At 38.1% G+C, this 21,567-nt stretch overlaps 1 protein-coding gene across 1 annotated transcript in view; it reads right to left on the bottom strand.

Annotated features, from left to right (window-relative positions):
• Window positions 1-21,157, bottom strand: part of LOC150085211 (dnaJ homolog subfamily C member 1) — a 92,641-nt gene extending 71,484 nt beyond the window's left edge. Inside the window, exons 1-2 of the mRNA XM_090373100.1 lie at window positions 20,963-21,157; window positions 7,151-7,252 (exon numbers count right to left, since the gene is read on the bottom strand). Coding sequence (XP_090229226.1) covers window positions 7,151-7,252; window positions 20,963-21,115 — 255 coding nt within the window. The 5' untranslated portion in view covers window positions 21,116-21,157. The remainder of the gene's footprint in view (window positions 1-7,150; window positions 7,253-20,962) is intronic.
• Between the last annotated feature and the right edge of the window lie 410 nt (window positions 21,158-21,567).

Below are 21,567 nucleotides of genomic sequence, written 5' to 3'. Positions count from 1 at the left end.
TACAACTGTTGGGTTTTTAGGTGTGTCAGAACTTAGGCCAAATAGTGCCATGTGTATTACGTACAAGCAAGTGTGTTTGCGGGCTGATTTCAATGTTCTGCAGCCTGAAATAACACAAAAACCCTACCCCTCCTCCTCCTGCCTGAGATTGGCTAATAACAGCCCCAAATGAAGAAGCCTTTAAGCTTAAGGGTTGCTCTTACAAAGAAAGGCTAAAGTTTTGCAAATTACAGTGTCTGGAGACTAGGAACTGGCAAGGTGATCTGACAGAGGTGTATAAAGCCTTGAATGGTTTGAGCATGCTCAATGCTGATGGGATTCTTCCTCTTGCTCAGAATAATCACCTGAGAGGGCTGTTGTTGTTTTTATTTGGTTTTTAGGAGTATTAGCAACTAAGGCCATATTGCTCCGGGGATATGCGGTGGTCATTTTCTGACCTTTCCGCATCCTCCATATTTGGTGGTCACAGGCTCGAACCCCGGTCTAATCAAGAAGCGTGTGTAACACACTGCTGCTCCTGCCCACCTGGCTATGGAAGCGCCCACCCGAGAGGGCATAAATTCAAATTGAGGAAAGACAGATGTAGGATAGATGTGCGGAAATTTGCCTTTAGCCAGCAGGTAGTTGGTTGGTGGAACAGACTTCCATCCCTTGTTGTGGAAGTTGATAGCCTAAAATAAATTTAAGGCTCAGCTGGACAGGTATTTCGAACGAACAGAGGGGTGAAGGGGAAGTTTTTTTTTTTTTCTGGCTGATGCTGCATAGGCTTGCTTTCTTGCATCATATGCCTCTACTAATGCTAATTGCTCCAGTATATATATATATATTTTTTTTTTTTTGATGAAAACCCCAAACACGAGAGGTATTAGAACCTATAGTACTTAGTACTGTGCTTGGGTTGGAGGTTGAGAGAATGCGAAAGAAGATATTTATTGATGACATTAGACGTGAATTTCTGTAGACTGTAATTTTCAGGAAATACATATGAAGGAGGTTGTTCCAGAAAAAGGCAGTTGAATGAATAAACGAGGAAGATGAAAAGTTGGTTCTGTGAGTTTGAAGTTGGACAGTAAATGAATGTCTGGTGGCAGCACATGTTCAAACTGTTTTGAAAGAGAGAGAGCAGGAATTATAGAAGCCAATTCAGAAGAACGGTGCCAATGGAAGTTTCTGTAGAAAAGGCATGCAGCACAAACAGTACATCTATGAGACGGCGAGTGTTGAGAGACTGCCAGAGATGAATCATTAATTAACCTAATTGCCCTCTACTGAATGGAATCTAGAAGCCTGAGAGAGGTTTTGGGGGCACCACCCAAGATGTGGGAAAAATATTCCGTGGTAGGGTGGATTTGCAATTTCTACAGAGTGAACAGCTGTTTGGAAGAAAAGTAACGACAAGAGTGAAAGAGAAAACCAAGTTTTTTAGATACAGAGGAAGTAATATTTGTAATGTGCTTGTGCCAAGAGAGATTAGAAGTCAGGGTAATCCCCAAAAGAGATATATCATCATGCCTAGAAATTGGAGTGTCACCAAAGATGAGCATAGCAGCAGAAGAATCCTTTTTGCGAGATATAAAACAAGACTGAGTTTTAGAAAGATTGAAATCAACTAAGTTGTCTTTGCCCAACTGGAGAATTACCTGGAGATCGGCATTTAAGGAATTGGTAGCGGATATTCGAGAAGTTGAAGATGATTGAGCAGGGCAAGGTTTCTCAAAATGGAAAGTGGAATGCAATGTGCTATCATCGGCAAAATTATGGATAGGATTTCCAGTCAATGGAAGGTTGTTAATATATAAGAGGAAAAGAGTGGGGGAAAGAACTGAACCTTGGGGGCCACCAGCATTAATGGAGAAGTTAGAAGACAGAGAGCCATCTACCATCACCCTCAGTGAGCAATCAGAGAGAAAGCTGGATAATCAATTAGAAAAAACAGTTGGCAAACCATAAGATGGAAGCTTATTTAGAAGAACTTTAAGTCAAACATGATCGAAAGCCTTTGAGATGTCAAGAGCAACTGCTTGTGTTTCACCGAACGTTTACATTGAATTTGTCCATAAATGAGTAACAAAAGCCACAATAACACCAGTGGATCAACACTGATGGAATCCATACTGGTGATCGTTGATCAGAAGGAAGGTTTCTTCTTGAGTTGGCAGTTAATTGATTTCTCCATTACTTTAGAAAGAGTAGAAGTAATTGCAATGGGAAGATAACTGGATAGGCGGGATTTGTCATCCTTTTTAGGAAATGGCTGGATATGAGCAAATTTCCAAGCAGAAGGAAAAACACCTTTGGAATAAGAAAGTGAAAAAAGGTGGCAAAGAACAGGAGTAAGTTCAGGAGAATAGGTTTTGAGAACAAGTGGAGAAATACCATCAGGACCTGGAGCTTTCTTAGCATCAAGATTTGTCAAAATCCTTCTGACATCCTTTTGATGGAAGACCACAGGAGGCATTGAATGCAGTGTGTTGGGAATGGTGGGAGGTGTTTTACCAAGATTAATACACAAATTGGAAGAAAAATGGGATGCTAGCAGGTCAGCTTTATCCTTGACTAGAGTAACAACAGAACTATCTGGTTTTGACAGAGGTGGGAGCAGAGATAGGCAAAAGTTGCAGCCAATAGCTTTGGCAAGAGACCAGAATGCTTGGCTACCATTATGGCAAGAAGCAAGTCTTCTACTCTTAGCCTGTTCGCAATCTAGTTTGGACTGATTAATAACGAGCTTTGATGTAGGCAGAAAATGAAACTGAAGAATTGGAATCAAACCAATTATATTATGCAACATTCTTCCCACGAACAGCCATATCACATTTACTGGAAAACCAAGGTTTAGATAAAGGACGAGATTTTAAAGTGGAGTGTAGAATAAAGGATTCCATTCCTAAAAGAATAATTTCACTGACACGATCTGAGCAAACGTTAACATCAGAAGTTTTAGAACAGTAATCTGACCAAGGAAAAGAAGAAAGGAAATCTCGGAGGTCATCCCATTTTGCATTCTTGTAATGCCAAACAACACGAGGTTGGGAATAGCCATGAGATAAAGGCTCCATTGGGGAAGAGACAATCACCAAGTTTTGATCTAAGGTGCCTAAAGGACCACTCACTTCAACCATGTACTTAGAAAGGTTGTTTGTGAGAAAAAGATCAAGCTTGTTGGCTGTATGGTTAGTATTGTCCAGTATTCTGGTAGGTAAATGAACAATCTGTGTGAGGTCATTAGTAATTGCAAAAGCCTCAGAATCTTGACCAGCTGGGTCAGTGTGATCTAGAAAACAGAAGCCAGCTGGAGCTGTGAACATTAAAATCACCAAGGAAAATTACCTCACTGTTAGGAAAGTTAGACTGGAGAAAGTTAAGTTGCAAAGAGAGGAAGTCAAAGCGCTCTCCAAGTGAATAGTGGAGTTGGTAGAACGGTAAGGACAACAGATGAATTGGACAGAATGAGGTAGAGAGATTCTAAGCCAGAGAAGATCGAAATGAGGATATTCCAAATTACCAAGTCTCTGACAGGGAATATCGGAACAGACATATGCACAAGTACCATCTTTGAGGTGAAAGGAATCATACGGCGAATAATTTGGGCAACTGAGATGAGCAGTAGTTGAATCAACCGATAACTGAGATTCTGTCAGAAAAAGTACATGGGGTTTGGCAGACTGCAAGTGAAAATGGACATCATTGAGATTAGAACTGAGACCATATATATTTGTGAAATGAACTAGGAAGTGTTTGGGAGGTTTAGATCTTTTCACTGATAAGCTTGCTCTATTAGTTTAACAATTCATGGTGTATTCAATAGTAAGGAAAAGTGGGGGGGACATGCTGTATGAAGCAATGAAATTTTTGGATATGGCGTACACATGGTTAGAATAAACCCAGGTCCTTGACATAACGTGGCCTCGACAATGCCTCCCCGCATACACACTACTCGGACTCCCACCAGTCACTATCTGGCAGAGTGAACTGGCTGATCCGAAAGTCTCCTAGAGATTACCAATAGGTTCAGTCTGGTGTATTAACTAGCTGCCAGCCTGTGAACACCGTTTTCGAAATGTAAGGAAGATTGGATCTCGTTGTGATGTCCGTCATAACCTCAAAAGTCATCAGTCATACTGCATCATGGAAGAGATGGGAAAGGGTTGACAGGAACTTAGTTCTGGAGACTAAACATGGATTCCACCATTTCAAGCCTCCAATAAGCAAAGTGGTGGTATTGCACTGGTTGATGAGAGTCATCTACCACCTAGAATTGCCTGGTAACACAGAAGGGCGGCATTCCTCTATGTGTTGTGGGTGCCATGCCTCGACCTCTGCTTACATTGGTTCACACCTGCGTGGTCACCTACAGTGATTGTAAGTATATGATGGGAATTGAATAAAAACCTCTCAGAATGAGTGATGAGTGGCTAAAACCACTATAATTTCTTGGAGGACTCTAAAAAGGCATCATATTCCATAGGATCCATATAATGAGCAGTTTCAGAAACACAGATCATGCAACAACTGTGGAGGAATTTTGGAGGTCTGAAGAACATAAAAGTCAGCCTAAATTTTTTTTTAAACTTTATTGGGAGTTTATCTAGTCTGGGGCATTTCTTGGTCAAACAAAATAATTGTGTAATAATAATTGTATAAGTTGTATAATAGGAATTTAACTGTTACAATATTTTGAATATGATTATAATTACAAAGTTCCATTGGAAACATCAAGATTTAAAAAAATTGCTATAGTAAGTAAAAGTCAACAAAGAAAATGTTCTGCTATTATGTATTTGCACAGAACCAAAATTCTTAGAAACAAACTAAGAATTGATGTTTTAGGTTGTTAATGCATAGCAAATTTGGGATGCATTACTGTGTTAGGTATTCAATCAAAAGGAACATTCTGCTCCCTCAAAATATCAATGTCAAAAACTCAATACTAAGTTTCTCCTTATATCCAACTTAGAGACAAATACCATTATCCACAGTTCCACCTAAGTTGCTAGTATCTTTTTGAATTGTATCGCATCATTTGAATTGTAGCATCACAAGCAAATCTGCTATGCATTAATAACCTAAAACCTCACTGGAACAGCTGTTTCTAGCTACTAGCTTCTCATCAGCTGGCAGGTAGCCTCTGTAAGTAAACATATGCCAAATTGTATAAATCTGCTATGTACATATACTCGATTATTTTATTCATTCCCATTGTATTTTTACCGGCCCCTAGCCATGTGCTGTGATGGGCTTGCTGTATTTGCAATAAATGAATATTTATTTATTTATTTATTTATTTATAAATAATATAGAAGGTGTCCCTTTTGAACATCCCTAATTTTAAATGTCTTGCAAAAGAAAACCAAGTGCACTAGGAAATGTTAATAACTTTTATTGGGAAAGAAAACTCAAACACAATTTATAATAAAAAAGTCAGCAGACTTATACATGAACTCCTTTGGTGCAATGAAAAATGTTCAAATGATATTCAATTTCAGACAAGGTTTGCTCCAACATATCTACACCGATGGTGTCAATTGCTTGCACAATGCATATATGTAAGGTGGCAATGTTAGAAACCTTGGTGGAATAAATCACATCTTTCATGGTTTATTCCACCAAATTTATTTGGGTTTATTTCATAGCCCCAAAAGAAGAAATCTAAATTAGTTATGTCAGGTGAACAACAGTGCCATGGTATCAGTCCACCTTGCCCAATCCAATGGTCCAGGAACATGTCATTCAGAGCATTGTGCACCAGTTGTACACCATTGTGCACCACTATTGTGCATCAGAGCAAGCTCCAGTGAGGCAATGCTTCATCTTGCTGAAAGATTATACTAGGCTGTAGGTGTGCAATCTGAGGAAATGCATATTGTTCTGGCATGTATAGGTAGGTGATTCCTGTAACGGTATCCTCCAAGAAGAACAGGCTGGTAATCATGTCCTTTGTAAGACCACACCACACATTCACTTTTGGGCTGTCTTGAATGTGCTCTTGAATACAGTGCAGGCTTTCAGAACCCCCATATTCAAACATTGTATCAGTTAACTTTCCCAAAAATGCTAAATTTTGCCTTGTTGCAAAACACAACTTAAGAAATCATGGTTTTGGTTGATGCAATCAAGAAAATCAATAGTGAAGTTTTGTTGCTATGGTTTGTCACTCGGCTTGATTTCTTGAACTATTTGCAATTTATAGGCGTACAAAATCAGCTGTTGAGTAAGACCCTGTGAAGAGTTGCACAGGGCATGTTCAACCTTGATGCTTGTCTGACTGATTTTCGCATGCTACGAACAAAGGCAACTTGCTCTTCTGAGATGCTTTGATGATCGTTTGCATGCTACCAGTGTTCAAAAATGTTCTGTACCATCTCTGCATAGATTTTGGGTCAGCTGCATCTTTGTTAAATATGTCTAAATTGCCTTTGAACCATTACAACAGATTTGCTTTCTGCAAAGCACACCAGTGCCTTCACTTCTCTTGTGCTGATTCCATTTTTACACAGACAGCAGCACCACAGCCTCAGTTGCAGTGCATTTCAAAAAAAAAATGAAACTTAATCATATCCTTCTCTACTGGCTCTCACTACATTGCCATATTAACAACACAAGAATTTTAATAAACTTTTAAAATCACGGATATTCAAAAAGGACAACCTGTACTTTGTCCAAGTGAGCAGCCAAGCAGAGTACAGAAAAAACTTCCATTTAAACACAAAGCAACCATCACGCGCACACATGTGCACGTATGTGCATTTCCCCAAAACTGAACTGTGCTAACCCTGCGTATATAATAACATAGGAATGCAGGGGGTAATTCAATGCAATGCAAAAGTCAAAATCAAAAAAATTTAGGTCATTATTGTGTTAGTTAAAACATTCCCCATAATTGTATACAATTATGGGAAATGTTCTGCTCCCTCAAAAGATTGATGACAAGAACCATGAATAAGGGTATTTGTTCCTAAGTTGGATATAAGAGCATGCCTTAGCACCATCGTCTGGGCATCAATCTTTTGAGGGAGCAGAAAGTTCCCAGTGATCATATACCTAATGCAGCAATGCATCCCAAAATTGTTTGATTTTGACCCCTACTTTCAATTTTCACCCACAATCCTACATTATTCTTAGAAGCAACTTAAAAAAAAAAGTTACCTACCTTTCTAAATGTTTCTTCAGCTCCAGGGTCTTTATTTTTGTCAGGATGGAATTGTACTGAAAGTCGCCTATAAGCTTTTCGTACATCATTAGATGATGCTTTCTGAAAATAGATGACAATTATACATCTCTCAGTACTGTTTTTGCATGTATAAACAAATAAAAATGTATCTAATTTCTAAATAAAACTAACCATTTTATTCAGACATTTTTAGAATAAATATTAATAAATTTTTAAAAAAAGTTTAAAATAAAAACTGCTAGTGTTCACTTAATAAAGAACTATCTTCTTATTTCTCATATTAAATGGAATAAATGTAAAATATAAAAACAGTACCATATCTCAGTGGAAGTAAGAATGCAACTAGGAGAAAATTTACATACAGGCATACACCCACAAGTTTCAGTCAATATCTGGAAAGATAAAATCGCTCATTATAAGACATTCTGATTTACTGGCCTTCTATAGTTCTCTATACTGTTGTTCGTTGGTACTCATCAGCATCATTAGGCCTATAACACACTCCAACTCTCATTTTTGCTTTCCCTATATTTTTGTCACACCAAACTGAATCAACATTGTGCTGACCACCAACATCAACTGGATGCACTGCCTTAGATTTTATGTGCTTCTTAAGCACTACCCTTCTCTCCTCCTCTCCTGTCTGCCCTTTCTGTATACAAATGTACTCCCCATATTCAAATTCTGCATTCCTTATATCTGAGTGACACTGCATCTCTGCACTGTCTCCATTCGATATCTTGTCCAGCACTTCAAATTCATCAAATTTATTTACTGTAATATTAAAGTATAACCTTCTAAAATCATCTGAATAATTTTGAGTTGCATTTACAGTTCAAGTTTATACTTGCCAAACTTACATTACCAGTAAGTACAAACTAATCTGCAATCAAGATACCAAGGAGGTTAGGCAAGCTAAGGCATATTGTGAGAAGTCCTTGGCTAGAAATGCAAAGAAAAGTGGCAAAAAATTCTTTGCTTTTTAACACTAGAAGGAAAGAGATGAACCACATTGGCCCACTAGGTATGAATGGCATAACTACACTAGCCAACACGATATTTACCTCCAAGAACTTAAATGCTGTTTTTAACTAATTTTTATGTGTAGATTTTGAAAATCCCCATGATAGTTTCACATCATGTCATAGTTATTAAATATAGAGGGAGTTACATTTTCCCAAAATATGCAATTTCGCACAACCCCAGGGGCTCACATCTGGTGAGTATGGGCTTGGCACACCCAGGGTCCTGAGCTGGATATCATCATTCTTCTCTTCTTGGTGATTCCCTTCTACTTTTGACTCTCTCTCTCTCTCTCTCTCTCTCTCTCTCTCTCTCTCTCTCTCTCTCTCTCTCTCTCTCTCAGGGTAACTCGGGAATTTTTTTTTTTTTTTGGCTGGTGCAGCATAAGCCTCAGGCTTCCTTGCACCATGTAGCTAATAATAATAATCTAGCCAGTAATGTATGACAAACTGATTTATTTTAACAGATATAAGCTAATTCTCTTAATTTTATAATTTAAATCTTAAATCTTAATTTTAATAATCACAAAATTCTGATCGCTCCAATGAAAAAAAAAATGAGCATTTCCCCAAGCAATTAGTACATACGCATAATTACATTTGTTTTTGATAGCCACCAAGCCCGATTGCATTATTAAACAGAAATAATCAGGTTCCAGTTACTCGCATAATTTTCCGAAAATACGTAATTTTTGTGGTCTAGTTTTGATATAAATGGCCATTTTAACCACTTGATCGATTACAAGTTTTAAATCGGGTACGACTGTCTTCGCTTCTAGAACTTCTCTGTGTATAAAACAGTGTGTTGTAATAATATTTGAATTGTGTTGTTTGACTAAGTTTACAAATCCTTTTAGTGCTCCTGTCATCGCGGGAGCACCTTTGGTACAAATGCCAACAAATGACTTCCATAACATACCACATTTTTGCAAATAATTATTCATTACTTCGAAAATAACTTGGCCGGTTGTTCTTTCGGCGAGTTCTTTACAACAAAAAATAAATAAATAAATAAAAAAGAATAATTATGTCTTTTTTAATAAACCTGACAAATGCTATTAATTGGGCTTTACCCCTAAAATCTGTAGAATTATCTACTTGCAATGCTAACAATTGCAAATTATTAATATTTTGAACAACTTATTCTTCAATATTATTGGACATTTCTTTTATACGCCTGCTAATTGTGCTCTTCGTGAATGGTATGGTCATTATTTTTATTCCAGCTTCCTCCCCCAAAATACTTTTCACAATTACCCGACATGCTGGTAAAATCAGACTTTCTGAAATCAGGTGAGATTTCTTTCTTTCTGTCTTTCTTTTTTTTTTTGCCATCAGTTTGGCTACTAAATAGCTGGCTTCTTGCACTTTATCAGATATTTTAGCCATATTATAAAATTCTGTGCCCCGTTTTCTAGTAAAGGCCAGCAGTCTTTTAAAATACTCCACAGTTTTGGACGATAAATTCTCGTGTTTCTTAGAAAAATGACGCTGCAATTTACTTGGTGCCATTGATTCATTCGACAATTTTAAACCATGTACCACACATAGAGGTAGAGGACAATCTTGGGTACCGGTATATGAAAATCCCATTGCCAAATAATCACCATATTTATTATTATCATTATTATTATTATTATTATTATTAGCCATATGGTGCAAGGAAGCCTGAGGCTTATACAGCACCAGCAAAAAAAAAAAAAAAATTCCCAAGTTACCCTGAGAGACAGAGAGAGAATGTCAGAAGTAGAAAGGAATCACCAAGAAAGAGAAAAAAAATATGTGGAGGTCCTAAAGTCTCGAAACTTTATTAGACAGTTGGACAGACAACTTGAGTAGTCGAGATTAGTGGGTCTTGGCTCCTCAAGTTGTCTGTCCAACAAGAAAGTGAAGAATGATGATATCCAGCTCAGGACCTTGGGTGTGCCAAGCCCATACTCACCAGATGTGAGTCCCTGGGGTGATATACGACAACATGTTTTCTTCTTTTTTCATGTTGATCATTTTTGTTTGTCATTTTCTCCAAGCTCATTGTTATCAAGTTGCCTCTTCTGATTTTCCTTCACTAAAAATTTATCCATCGCTAATATTTTCTAAAACAATTAAAGTTACTTCTAGAATGTACTAATACAATTAATTAAAAGTACCTGTTCTATACGAATTAACTGAATATGATGGTTTAGAGATATAAAAACACAAAGGAAATTTCTTACTATGCTGCTACAAGTTGCACTTATACAACTGCAAGGTGTCTAGGAAAGTCTCTGAAATTATAAGAATAGCTGAATAAAGGTGAACAGATCTACTACTAGGAATCAAAAGGTGAACAGATCTAGTACTAGCAATCAAAACATGTCACACTGACCGCTGGAAGGGGCTGGGATTGGTGCAGGGTAAATAAACAAATTTTTTTTACTTGAATTAATTTTTATTATAAAACTCGGATTTATTAATTTTTTTTATTTGCATTTTCCGCGGCACACCTGAAGCATACTTGCGGTACACTAATGTGCTGTGGCACACAATTTGAGAAAAGCTGCTCTACATTTTACGTCGAAAAGTTGTGTGGGGGTTGGCGAGCAAAGCCCCCTAGTATATCATTAAAATAAATATATCTTTAGATGTGTTTACTTTACTAACATATTACTAAATGTCTTATTTTATTATCATATGTTAAATTCTGTAAGCTGTGGCAAGGATTATTGCTTGCTTTATATATGCTATTGTAACAAATAAAGATTACTATATAAGTAGTTTTGATGTACTGGCAATTTCATCCATCATTATACTACACCTTAACATAAATGGTCTCGGTATTCAACACAGAGATAGGTCTCTGCGAGTCTCAAAACTAGTAGTACTATGGTAACACGGAAGGTTGAGCAGCAAAAAAAAAAAGTAACTGCATTTATTTTATGTGTGGTCTGTAATGAAATTGAATCTAGCTTTCCATCCTTCAAGTCATTCATGGTGGTAATCTACCAGGAGTTTCAGCTTTCCATAAGAAATCAGTAATTGTCTTCACTTACACCTAGTGTCCTGTTAACAAGTTTTTTCTGGATTCCCAACCCTCAATAATCTATGCTATTTGAGTAGCATAGTTTTCAGCAACCTTCCTTAAAAAAAATAAGTTAACTTTTTCATCTTAGCATTAATATCAGAATGGCTAAATGACAGAAGGAAGTGTCCTTTTTTTTCCATCTGCCAAAGGGGGGGAAAATTACCTAATCACACATGCCAAAAAGTGACCAATTCCACTTTAAACTTCATCAAGCTCTCTTCCTCAGCCATGTTTGAAGTAGCTTATTCCAATGATCTACAGTATACTGCCAAAAGGCAAACTGCAGGTGATTCTCCTACTGTTTTTTCTCAGATTTTAAACTGGAATAATGTGTAACATGTCTCTTGGTTCATGTCTCTCCTAACAGTAAGAATATATCTCCCTTGTTCATTTTACTGACCCCTTTCACAGCCTTATACCTCAAATGGGTATCTCCAACAAGGCTAAGTTGCACTGCTAATACCTTTTAATCCAAGGTTCTTGAGAATTCATAAGAATCATAAGTTACTGAGGTGTCATTGACCCTAATCAAGTAGCCAGTAATTAAGAATCACATTATATATATATTCTTTCTCTATTATATTTACAGTAAAATTTTATGAATAATGGAAACGTTATGTCTCCTGGAAAGTATTCCTGATGTAAATCAAGGACCAGAATGTAAATTAATTAAATCAATAAAAAAATATATATCTACTTACTTTCTAATTAAAAGGGACTTGGAAACTCTCAGGCTGAAGAACGTCCTTTGATCACATCAAGAAAGAAAATATTTATACTGCTCCTTGAGCTAAGAAAAGTATTAATCAATTACACCCAAGGAAAGCAAATCTATTATAATACAAAGCATTCTTCAAGCACTGAAAGACAGAAGTCACTGATCTGATATTTTCACTATGATGGGAGTATTAAAAGTTATGCAGACAGCCTACACTTGTTCTGTCATAGATGCAAAATATGAGGGATAGAGGAGGTTGAAAACAGTTATATCCAAGTTCTCAAGTTGATCTATGGCTTGTCAATTGACCATCTCAAATATAAGTTTACCTTAAGTTGTGAATCATTGCCCATTAACCCTCTTTCAAATCACTAGATCATTATTGACCCTCACCGCACAATGCAATCGACCCCTGGGGATCCATATAGACCATTCTGAGAACTCCTGTTCTAATCTATTCCTTACAGGGAGAATGATTAGTACTGCTCTCTGATCTGGTTACACACATTTGAATAATCTCTAGAAGTTCTAAGGTTCTGTATATGTGTTATTGTTATTTGGTTTTTTTTTTTAGGAGCATTAGCAACTAAGGCCATATTGCTCCGGGGATATGCGGTGGTCATTCCCTGACCTTTCCGCATCCTCCATATTTGGTGACTCATGGGCTTGAACCCCGGTCTATCTGTATATGTGCTCTCCACGCACGAATGAAATATTTTGAATGCAGCTCACAGCATACTATATGGAAGAATAATGATGTCCTCTTTTTTCATTGAAATGGTTCAATAAAACTCTGATAGGGCACTATAGGCTTTCTTGGCTGCCTGTCTGCATTATGTGGTAAATGTCTTGTCTGACTTTACTGTAATTGCTAAACTTTATTCTTTCTCCTGTACCACTTTTAACTTCCCAGTCTTAATTTAGTTTCTTTACTTCTACCCTATGTGTCTACAAGTTACCTCTCACTTCTCAACTCTCAAACCATGCTATTGGTAATATAATTAAAGTTTATTACACAGGAAATGAAAAAATTAAAATAAATGCTGTCTGGTGTGTGTAGGAAAGCAATTCTGTAACTCACTGGCTTTTTTTCAGCCTGTCCAAATAATTTATATAAATCATGGTCAAGTAGTATACCCAGATTAGTCAGTTTCACTATTTCAACTTTCATATTCAAATTCTTTATAACCTAATTAAAACCATCTTTATCGAATGGGTGAGATATTTCCAATCTAAAGGGACTTTTTCCTGAATTCAAAGTTGCTCTTATTATTATAGATAAAGGGTTAGCATTAGCATTAGTAGAGGCATATGATGCAAGAAAGCAAGCTTATTCAGCATCAGCCAAAAAAAAAAAAAAAAAAAAAAACCCTCTCCCATTTCACCCCTCCGTTCGTTCGAAATACCTATCCAGTTGAGCTTTAAATTTGTTTAGGCTATCAACTTCAACAACAAGTGATGGAAGTCGGTTCCACCAACCAACCACCCGCTGGCCAAAGGCAAATTTCCGCACATCTATCCGACATCCGTCCTTCCTCAATTTGAATTTATGCCCTCTGAGGTGATTATTCTGAGAAAGATGAAGAATCCCATTGGCACTGAGCATGCTCAAACCATTCAAAGCCTTATACACCTCTATCAGATCACCTCGCCGGTGCCTAGTCTCCAGACTCTGTAATTTGCAAAACTTAAGCCTTTCTTCGTAAGAGCAACCCTTTGTTCCATTTACTAATCTTGTTGCCCTTCTCTGTACCCGTTCCAGCAGCTCTACATCCTTCTTGAAATGAGGCCTCCAGACCTGTATACAGTACTCAAGATGTGGCCTAACCATTGCCTTATACAAGGGAATAATCACCTCCTTATCCCTGCTAGAAAAATTCCTGTATATCATTGACAAGACACCATGAGCTACTCTTGCAGCTCGTCTGCACTGCTCAGAGAACTTCATATCTGCCTGCACAATTACCCCCAGGTCCTTTTCATTCTCCACCACTGTCAGTGTAGTACCGCAGAGTTGATACATTGCTCTGGGGTTACTGTTACCCATATGTAGTACTTTACATTTGTCAATGTTAAACTTCATTTGCCACCTCTCAGCCCATCTGTTCAACCTTTCCAGATCCTGTTGCAGCAGCATAGCGTCAGTAGTGTCCTTAACGACCCTGCCAACCTTTGTATCATCTGCAAACTTAGACAACTTGATATCCCATCATCAATATCATTCATAAACACCGAAAACAACAACGGACCCAACACTGAACCCTGAGGAACTCCACTAATAACATTAGTCCACGTTGAGCAGTGTCCATTGATTACCACTCTCTGTCTTCTGCCACTCAACCATCCCCTTATCCATAGCAGCAATTTGCCTCCAATGCCACACTGCTCCAATTTGTGCAGCAGTCTTCCATGTGCAACAGTATCAAAAGCCTTTCTAAGATCCAAATATATAATATCAAAGTTATTCCCTGCATCCAGTTCTTTTGTGACTACATCATAGTATCCAATCCAAGGTTGAACATTTCTCCTGCTGTATTTTTTTTAAAATATAATTGGACAGATTCTATTGGCACTTGGATTGTTGTTTACTTTAGCTACATTTATCTTTCAGCTTTCTTTCAGTTATCATTGGACCAATTAACTCCCAGTCATAATCAGACATCTGGTATGCCTAACTCTAAAACTTCATCTGTGAATTCAGATGCAAAGTACTTATTTGGTTTGTCAGCAGCTTGTACAGGTTCATCAATAGTTATACCATTCATGTTAAGTGGACCAACATGGTTCATCCCTTTCCTTCTGCTGTTAACATAAGCATAGAGTTCTATGTAACTTTTCTTTGCATCCTTAGCATACCTAACACCCTCAGTAACTTGGTAACAGACAGATTTATATTTACTGTAGACTTTTGTATCTCCGACAGTTTGTAATCATCCCATGCATTTTTCTTCCTTGCTACTTTTTTTTTTTTTTTTGATTTGGTAGTTGTTGGCGCATCGGCTTCTGTGGCCATATTGCACCTCCCAAGGTTTTTGCAGTACTTTGATCCAAGCCCGAGGCGGGAATCTAACCCGCGACCTTTGGGTTGCTGGGCAGGTACTTTACCCACTCGGCTAGCCCGGTCGGCTTCCTTGCTACAAGTCTCATCAGGTCACCTTACATCTTTGGTCTAAACCTTCAACATCTCATAATTGATATTTATTATTTGGGGTTTTTTTTTAGGAGCATTAGCAACTAAGGCCATATTGCTCTGGAAATATGCGGTGGTCATTCCCTGACCTCTCCGCATCTTCCGTATTTGGTGGTCACGAGCTCGAATCCTGGTCTAATCAAAAAGCGTGTGCTATGCACTGCTACTGCACACCTGGCTACGGAGGTGCCATCATAATTGATATAAAAAAATTTGTAGCTCCTATGATTACTTCCCTGAGCACTTCTCATTTGGCAATAATATTTATTAACATTATATGGTCCCACAGAAAAGAATTTTAAAATGTCTAAGACCACTGTAATCATTTGGTGGTGGTGGTGGAATAATCGATAGGTGGAACAGGACCAGGGTATGTCTGCCAGAGGCAAAGGTTGATGACGTTTTAGAGCGGATATCATCTTTTAAGGGCACACAAAAGGTGATATAGTTGTACACATTGGCACTAATGATATTAAGAGTAGGAGACCGGCGGAATTACTTAACAAGTACAGGTCACTGTTGAAAAAAAGCCGTGAATTAGGGTTGAATTTGAAAGTCTGCAATTCTGCCCAGACACGACAGGAGGGAGTATATGATGAGAGCCCTGTCGATCAATTCGGCCCTGGAAAGATTGTGCAAGGCTCAAGTGGTAGAATTTTTTTCAGCCTGGTCTGTACTTGTTAACAGGAGAGACTGTTTCTACAGGGATGAGATACACTTAAATAGAAAGGTTGCAAGAATGTTTGCTGATGCTATCGAGGCAGTGTTTGGTGGGTCGGAAAACTGCTAGATTGCGGGGATACAAGGAATAATAGATTAACAGTAGCCACTGGCAGAGGTGAAAATGATTCTTGCACTGCTTCTATTGGAATGAGCCGCAGACTGGAAGATAAGATGCATGATATTTCAGACTGCTGGGAGTCAGTGCGGTACAAGTAAACACATGGGTTGTGTTAGGGTAGCTAAGAAAAAGAACAGGTGCATGTATACTTGCGTGTACACCAATGCTAGGAGTTTAGTAAATAAATTTGATGAATTTGAGGTATTGCTCAAAACATCAAAGGCAGATATTGTGGGTATTTCAGAGAGATGGTGTCACACAGTTTTAAGGAATGCAGAACTGGATTTTGGGGAGTACAATGTCTATAGAAAGGATAGGAAGGGAGGAGGGGTTATGCTATTAGTTAAGAAATATATAAACTCCAAGGAAGTGAAGCCAGTCGACATCGCTGGACAGTGCAGTGTCGAGTCAGTTTGGTGTGACATAAGCATTGGGAGATCAAAATTGAGAGTAGGAGTGTGCTATAGGCCTAATGACTCTGATGAGTATAATAAGAAACTGTACAGGGAAATAGAGTGGGCCAGTAAATCAGAGAGTCTTATAATGTTGGATTTTATTTTCCCAGATATTGACTGGAATTTGGGGGCTGGTCACTCACTCACTCACTCACTCACACACACACACACACACACACACACACACACACACACACACACACTAGCAAGGCTTTTGTGAATTTATTGGATGATTGTTTTCTACATCAGCTTGTTCGGGAGGCAACTAGAGGCAATACTCTTGATTTGATTATCAGTAGTGATTCTTCATGCATTAAGAATCTGCAGTTAAATGAACCACTAGGTGGCAGTGATCACAGTGTGCTGAAGTGGGATTTACTCAAAGAGGTAACTACCATTAGGGGTAAAGGGAAGGATTATTGCTTTCGTAAAGGTGACTATGATGGACTAAGAAAGTATTTAAATTCTATACAGTGGGACCAACTTATGATGTTACCAACAGCAAATTCAAAATGGGAAGCATTCAAAGAACTTATATTGGAAGCTACTAGGTTTTACATACCAACTAAGAAATATTGTTCAAGGTTTAGGCCTAAGTGGATGTCAGATGAACTAATGAGACATATGGCAGAGAAGAAAAATGCATGGGATACATACAAATTAACACGTGACACAGAAGCCTATGATAGATACAATTTGATCTGTAACCAAGTTACAAAGGAGGTTAGGCAGGCGAAGGCAGATTACGAGAAATCTCTGGCAAGGGATGCAAAGAAAAACAGCAAAGAGTTCTTTACTTATGTAAACTCTAGGAAGGGGATGAATCAGATTGGTCCACTTGATATTGATGGGTCAACTGCTGATGATCCTGCTCAGGTAGCTAACAAACTAAATGAATATTTTGTATCGACATTCACACATGAGGAGTTATTCAGCGAGGGGAATGCCAGCAGTGTATTCAACTCTGGCAGTAAGCTAGATAATCTTGTAATAACTGAGAGTAAAGTTGAGGAGAAATTGTTGAAGATAAACACAAGAAAGGCACCTGGGGTGGATGGGATCTATCCAGTTATATTAAAGGAGGCAGCAAAAGAAGTAAGCAAACCCTTAGCCATAATTATGAGAGCTTCCTTGGACTCAGGGGAAGTACCCATGGACTGGAGATGCACAAATGTGACCCCAATTCACAAAGGAGGATCAAAGGGCGACACAAGTAATTATAGACCTGTGAGTTTAACTTCTGTTCCCGGAAAATTAATGGAGGCACTGGTTAAAGAAGCACTGCAGGATCATCTAGACAAGACTTCAGTTATAGTTCAGACACAGCATGGTTTTGTTAAGGGGAAGTCTTGCCTGACCAATTTGATTGGATACTATGATGCAGTCACAAAAGAACTGGATGCAAGGAATAACTTTGATATTATATACTTGGATCTTAGAAAGGCTTTTGATACTGTTGCACATGGAAGACTGCTGCACAAATTGGAGCAGTGTGGCATTGGAGGCAAATTACTGCTATGGATAAAGGGGTGGTTGAGGGGGAGATGACAGAGAGTGGTAATCAATGGACACTGCTCATCGTGGACTAATATTATTAGTGGAGTCCCTCAGGGTTCAGTATTGGGTCCATTATTGTTTTCTGTATTTATAAATGATATTGATGATGGTATATCAAGCTTAATGTCCAAGTCTGCAGGCGATACAATGGTTGGCAGGGTTGTCAAGGACACTACTGAGACTATGCTACTGCAACAGGATCTGGAAAGGTTGAGCAGATGGGCTGAGAGGTGGCAAATGAAGTTTAACATTGACAAATGTAAAGTACTATATATGGGCAACAGCAATTCCAGAGCAACGTATCAACTCTGTGGTACTACACTGACTGTGGTAGAGAATGAAAGGGACCTGGGGGTGGTTGTGCAGGCAGATATGAAGTTCTCTGAGCAGTGCAGACGGGTTGCAAGAGTAGCTCATGGTGTATTGTCAATGATATATAGGAATTTTTCTAGCAGGGATAAGGAGGTGATTATTCCCTTGTATAAGGCAATGGTCAGGCCACACCTAGAGTACTGTATACAGGTCTCGAAGCCTCATTTCAAGAAGGATGTAGAGATGCTGGAACGAGTACAGAGAAGGGCAACAAGATTAGTGAATGGAACAAAGGGGTGCTCTTGCGAAGAAAGGCTTAAGTTTTGCAAATTACAGTGTCTGGAGACTAGGCATCAGCGAGGTGATCTGATAGAGGTGTATAAAGCCTTGAATGGTTTGAGCATGCTCAATGCTGATGGGATTCTTCCTCTTGCTCATAATAATCACCTGAGAGGGCATAAATTCAAATTGAGGAAAGACAGATGTAGGATAGACGTGCGGAAATTTGCCTTTAGCCAGCGGGTGATTGGTTGGTGGAACAGACTTCCATCCCTTGTCGTGGAAGTTGATAGCCTAAATAAGTTTAAGGCTCAGTTGAACAGGTATTTCGAACGAACAGAGGGGTGAAGTGTAAGTGGTTTTTTTTTTGTTTTTTTTTTGGCTGATGCTGCATAAGCTTGCTTTCTTGCATCAAATGCCTCTACTAATGCTAATTTTTATAAAAACAAACCCTTATCAGTAATTATTTCTTTGAATAAATCCCACATCAATGGCTACTACCTAGGTTCCTTTACCTGAAGATTCTAAATGATGAAATGCTGCTGATATCCAAATCAAAATTATTTCTCTCATAACTTCTCTAGAATATGAACATTGACCCCAGGGGCTCATATCTGGTAAGTATGGGCTTGGCACACCCAGGATCCTGAGCTCAATATCATCATTCTTCTCTTTCTTGTTGATTTCCTTCTACTTCTGACTCGTTTTTCCTTTTTCTCTCTCTCGTCCCCCTGTCTCTCTCAGGGTAACTCAGAATTTTTTTTTTTTTTTTGGCTGTTACAAAAGCCGCAAGCTTCCTTGCACCATATGGCTAATAACAATAATAATAATAACAGACAGGAGGAAGCCATCCAGAAATATTCTGCTGAAATGAATAACCATCCCACAAGTTCCAATCATCTGGAAAATCTAAATCCCTCACAATAAGACATTTGGATTTGTTGCCACACCCTATTTTAATTATTTATAGCTGTTTGTTGTATTCATCACAGTCATTTGGCCTATGACATTCTCCTACTCTCATTTTTATTTTCCAAAAGCTTATGTCACAACCAAACAGTATTATATTAATTCATGTCTACTGAGTGTACTGTTTTAAAATCAAAGCACTTCTTAACCAAAACATAACTTCTCCCCATCTCTCCTGTCACATCTATCTTTTCTGTACACGTTTTACTCACATATAAGGGCTTTAAAAGCTATAATGGGTCACAGAGGAAATAGCCTGGGTAAGCCAGCTTACTTTTCCCCACAGGGAACCCAGACTGATTCTGCTCCCCCCCCTGCAATGTTTGGGATAGACAGGATAACTGGCCTGCTTCCTTTCTTCCAATGTTCCTGCTCACATATTCAAGTTGTGTATCACAAATATCACAGTAAATCCATAAATGATCATTATGTCAGCATTTTATGACTTGACCAATACTTCAAATTTATTTACTATGCTCCTAGCATTAGGGTACAACCAAGTATGCATCCGATTGTTTGTACTTAAAAGTACTAAGGGCTGAGTTGGAATTAAGTATTATATGGGCCCAGATGGAGTTACCTCAGTAACTTCAACTCAGCCCATATAATTGCATGTCCCACAAGAACTGCCCTCTTCCCCTGGCAGGTCTTGTAATCCTACTTGCTGCTTTTCAGGTCACAGCACATTCCAGTAAAAACAATGCAAGAATCAACTGCACTCTGTTAAATTAACTGCCTATATATTCCTCCTAACCAGGTGTGACTGTAGGTAGGTCTAAAGGTCAATAGCCCATTCCCCTTATAATCATAATGTAGTTTTTGTTTTTACTACTACCTAATGATTAAAGCTGCTCCCCAGAACACTAAGCTTTAGTCCCCCTTTCTCTTTTGGAAAATCGTAGTACCGCTCCTGCCTACTCACGAAATTTTCTGAATTCGCTAACAATGCCTCGCCAGCGTTAGAAAATATTCTTGAACCCCTACTGCTCAGCAAACAGGCTGGACCTCGCAATGTGCGTACCCACGAATCAACACTTGCCCTATGATCTAATATGAATATTATTAGGCACCATTTATTTTATGAATGAGCACGTAAAAGACATGATAACAGTGCTGAGCTGCAGAGGATTCGGTAGAACCCGTTGATAAAATATCCTACTTAATTCAGACATTTTTTGCTCGAAGAAGATATTAGCAAATCCATTGGTCACAAAATAGCAGCTTACCACTGCCCGAAAATATAAAAGCATTCCACCTATACCTTACCTGTTCGTTCCATAATAACGAATGAAGCATCCTGTTCACTGTAAACAAACATTTTAGATAGTAATACATTAGACTTCACCACATATCATGTATAAATAAAAAATAATGATTATTCCATTACCTCATTCAATCCTAAAAGTTCATAAAAATTTTGTTTAACTTCCTCTACTAAATCAAAAATTTCTAGATCATCGTTATCCCAACATTCTGCAAAGCCAAAGGTACACAAAATAATAACATATTGAACGACCAGCACGTTACAAATTATGTACATTACTGTCTTAATTCATGAAAACACCTGGTGATGGGTGCAGCACATCACCAGGAAACACGGTTGCAGTTGTCAATGACACTACCATCCATTCAAACCCTCACTACGTTAAAAAAATAAAATAAAAAAACTATCCAAATGATTATAGATTAAAAATTAGAATTTCGTTTTAAATACATATTTAAATATAAAGAAAGGAATTATTTTTAAGTCAAAGAAAGACATTATGCTACATTTTAAAATTATTTTTAAATTTTTAAAGCTACATTCTTCCTGGCTAGCCCAGTCGTTACAATCTTTATTCATCATGTGCAAAAAAAGATGCCGTTTGTTTGTTTTTGAGCCAAAGCGAATAAACCTGTCGGGCATTAGCGTATTGTGTCTGTAACTGGATATAGATTGTGATCAATTTATTGTTTTCCGGATAAAAAGTTGAATTTCAAGGGAAGAAAGCC

This window comes from Mastigoproctus giganteus, chromosome 5 (genome assembly GCF_048544385.1).
Source record: "Mastigoproctus giganteus isolate SK-2022 chromosome 5, ASM4854438v1, whole genome shotgun sequence".
In the NCBI taxonomy this organism is placed as follows: domain Eukaryota; kingdom Metazoa; phylum Arthropoda; class Arachnida; order Uropygi; family Thelyphonidae; genus Mastigoproctus; species Mastigoproctus giganteus.
Note: the sequence above shows the minus strand (reverse complement) of the source record. Positions and strands in the feature narration are given on the sequence as shown.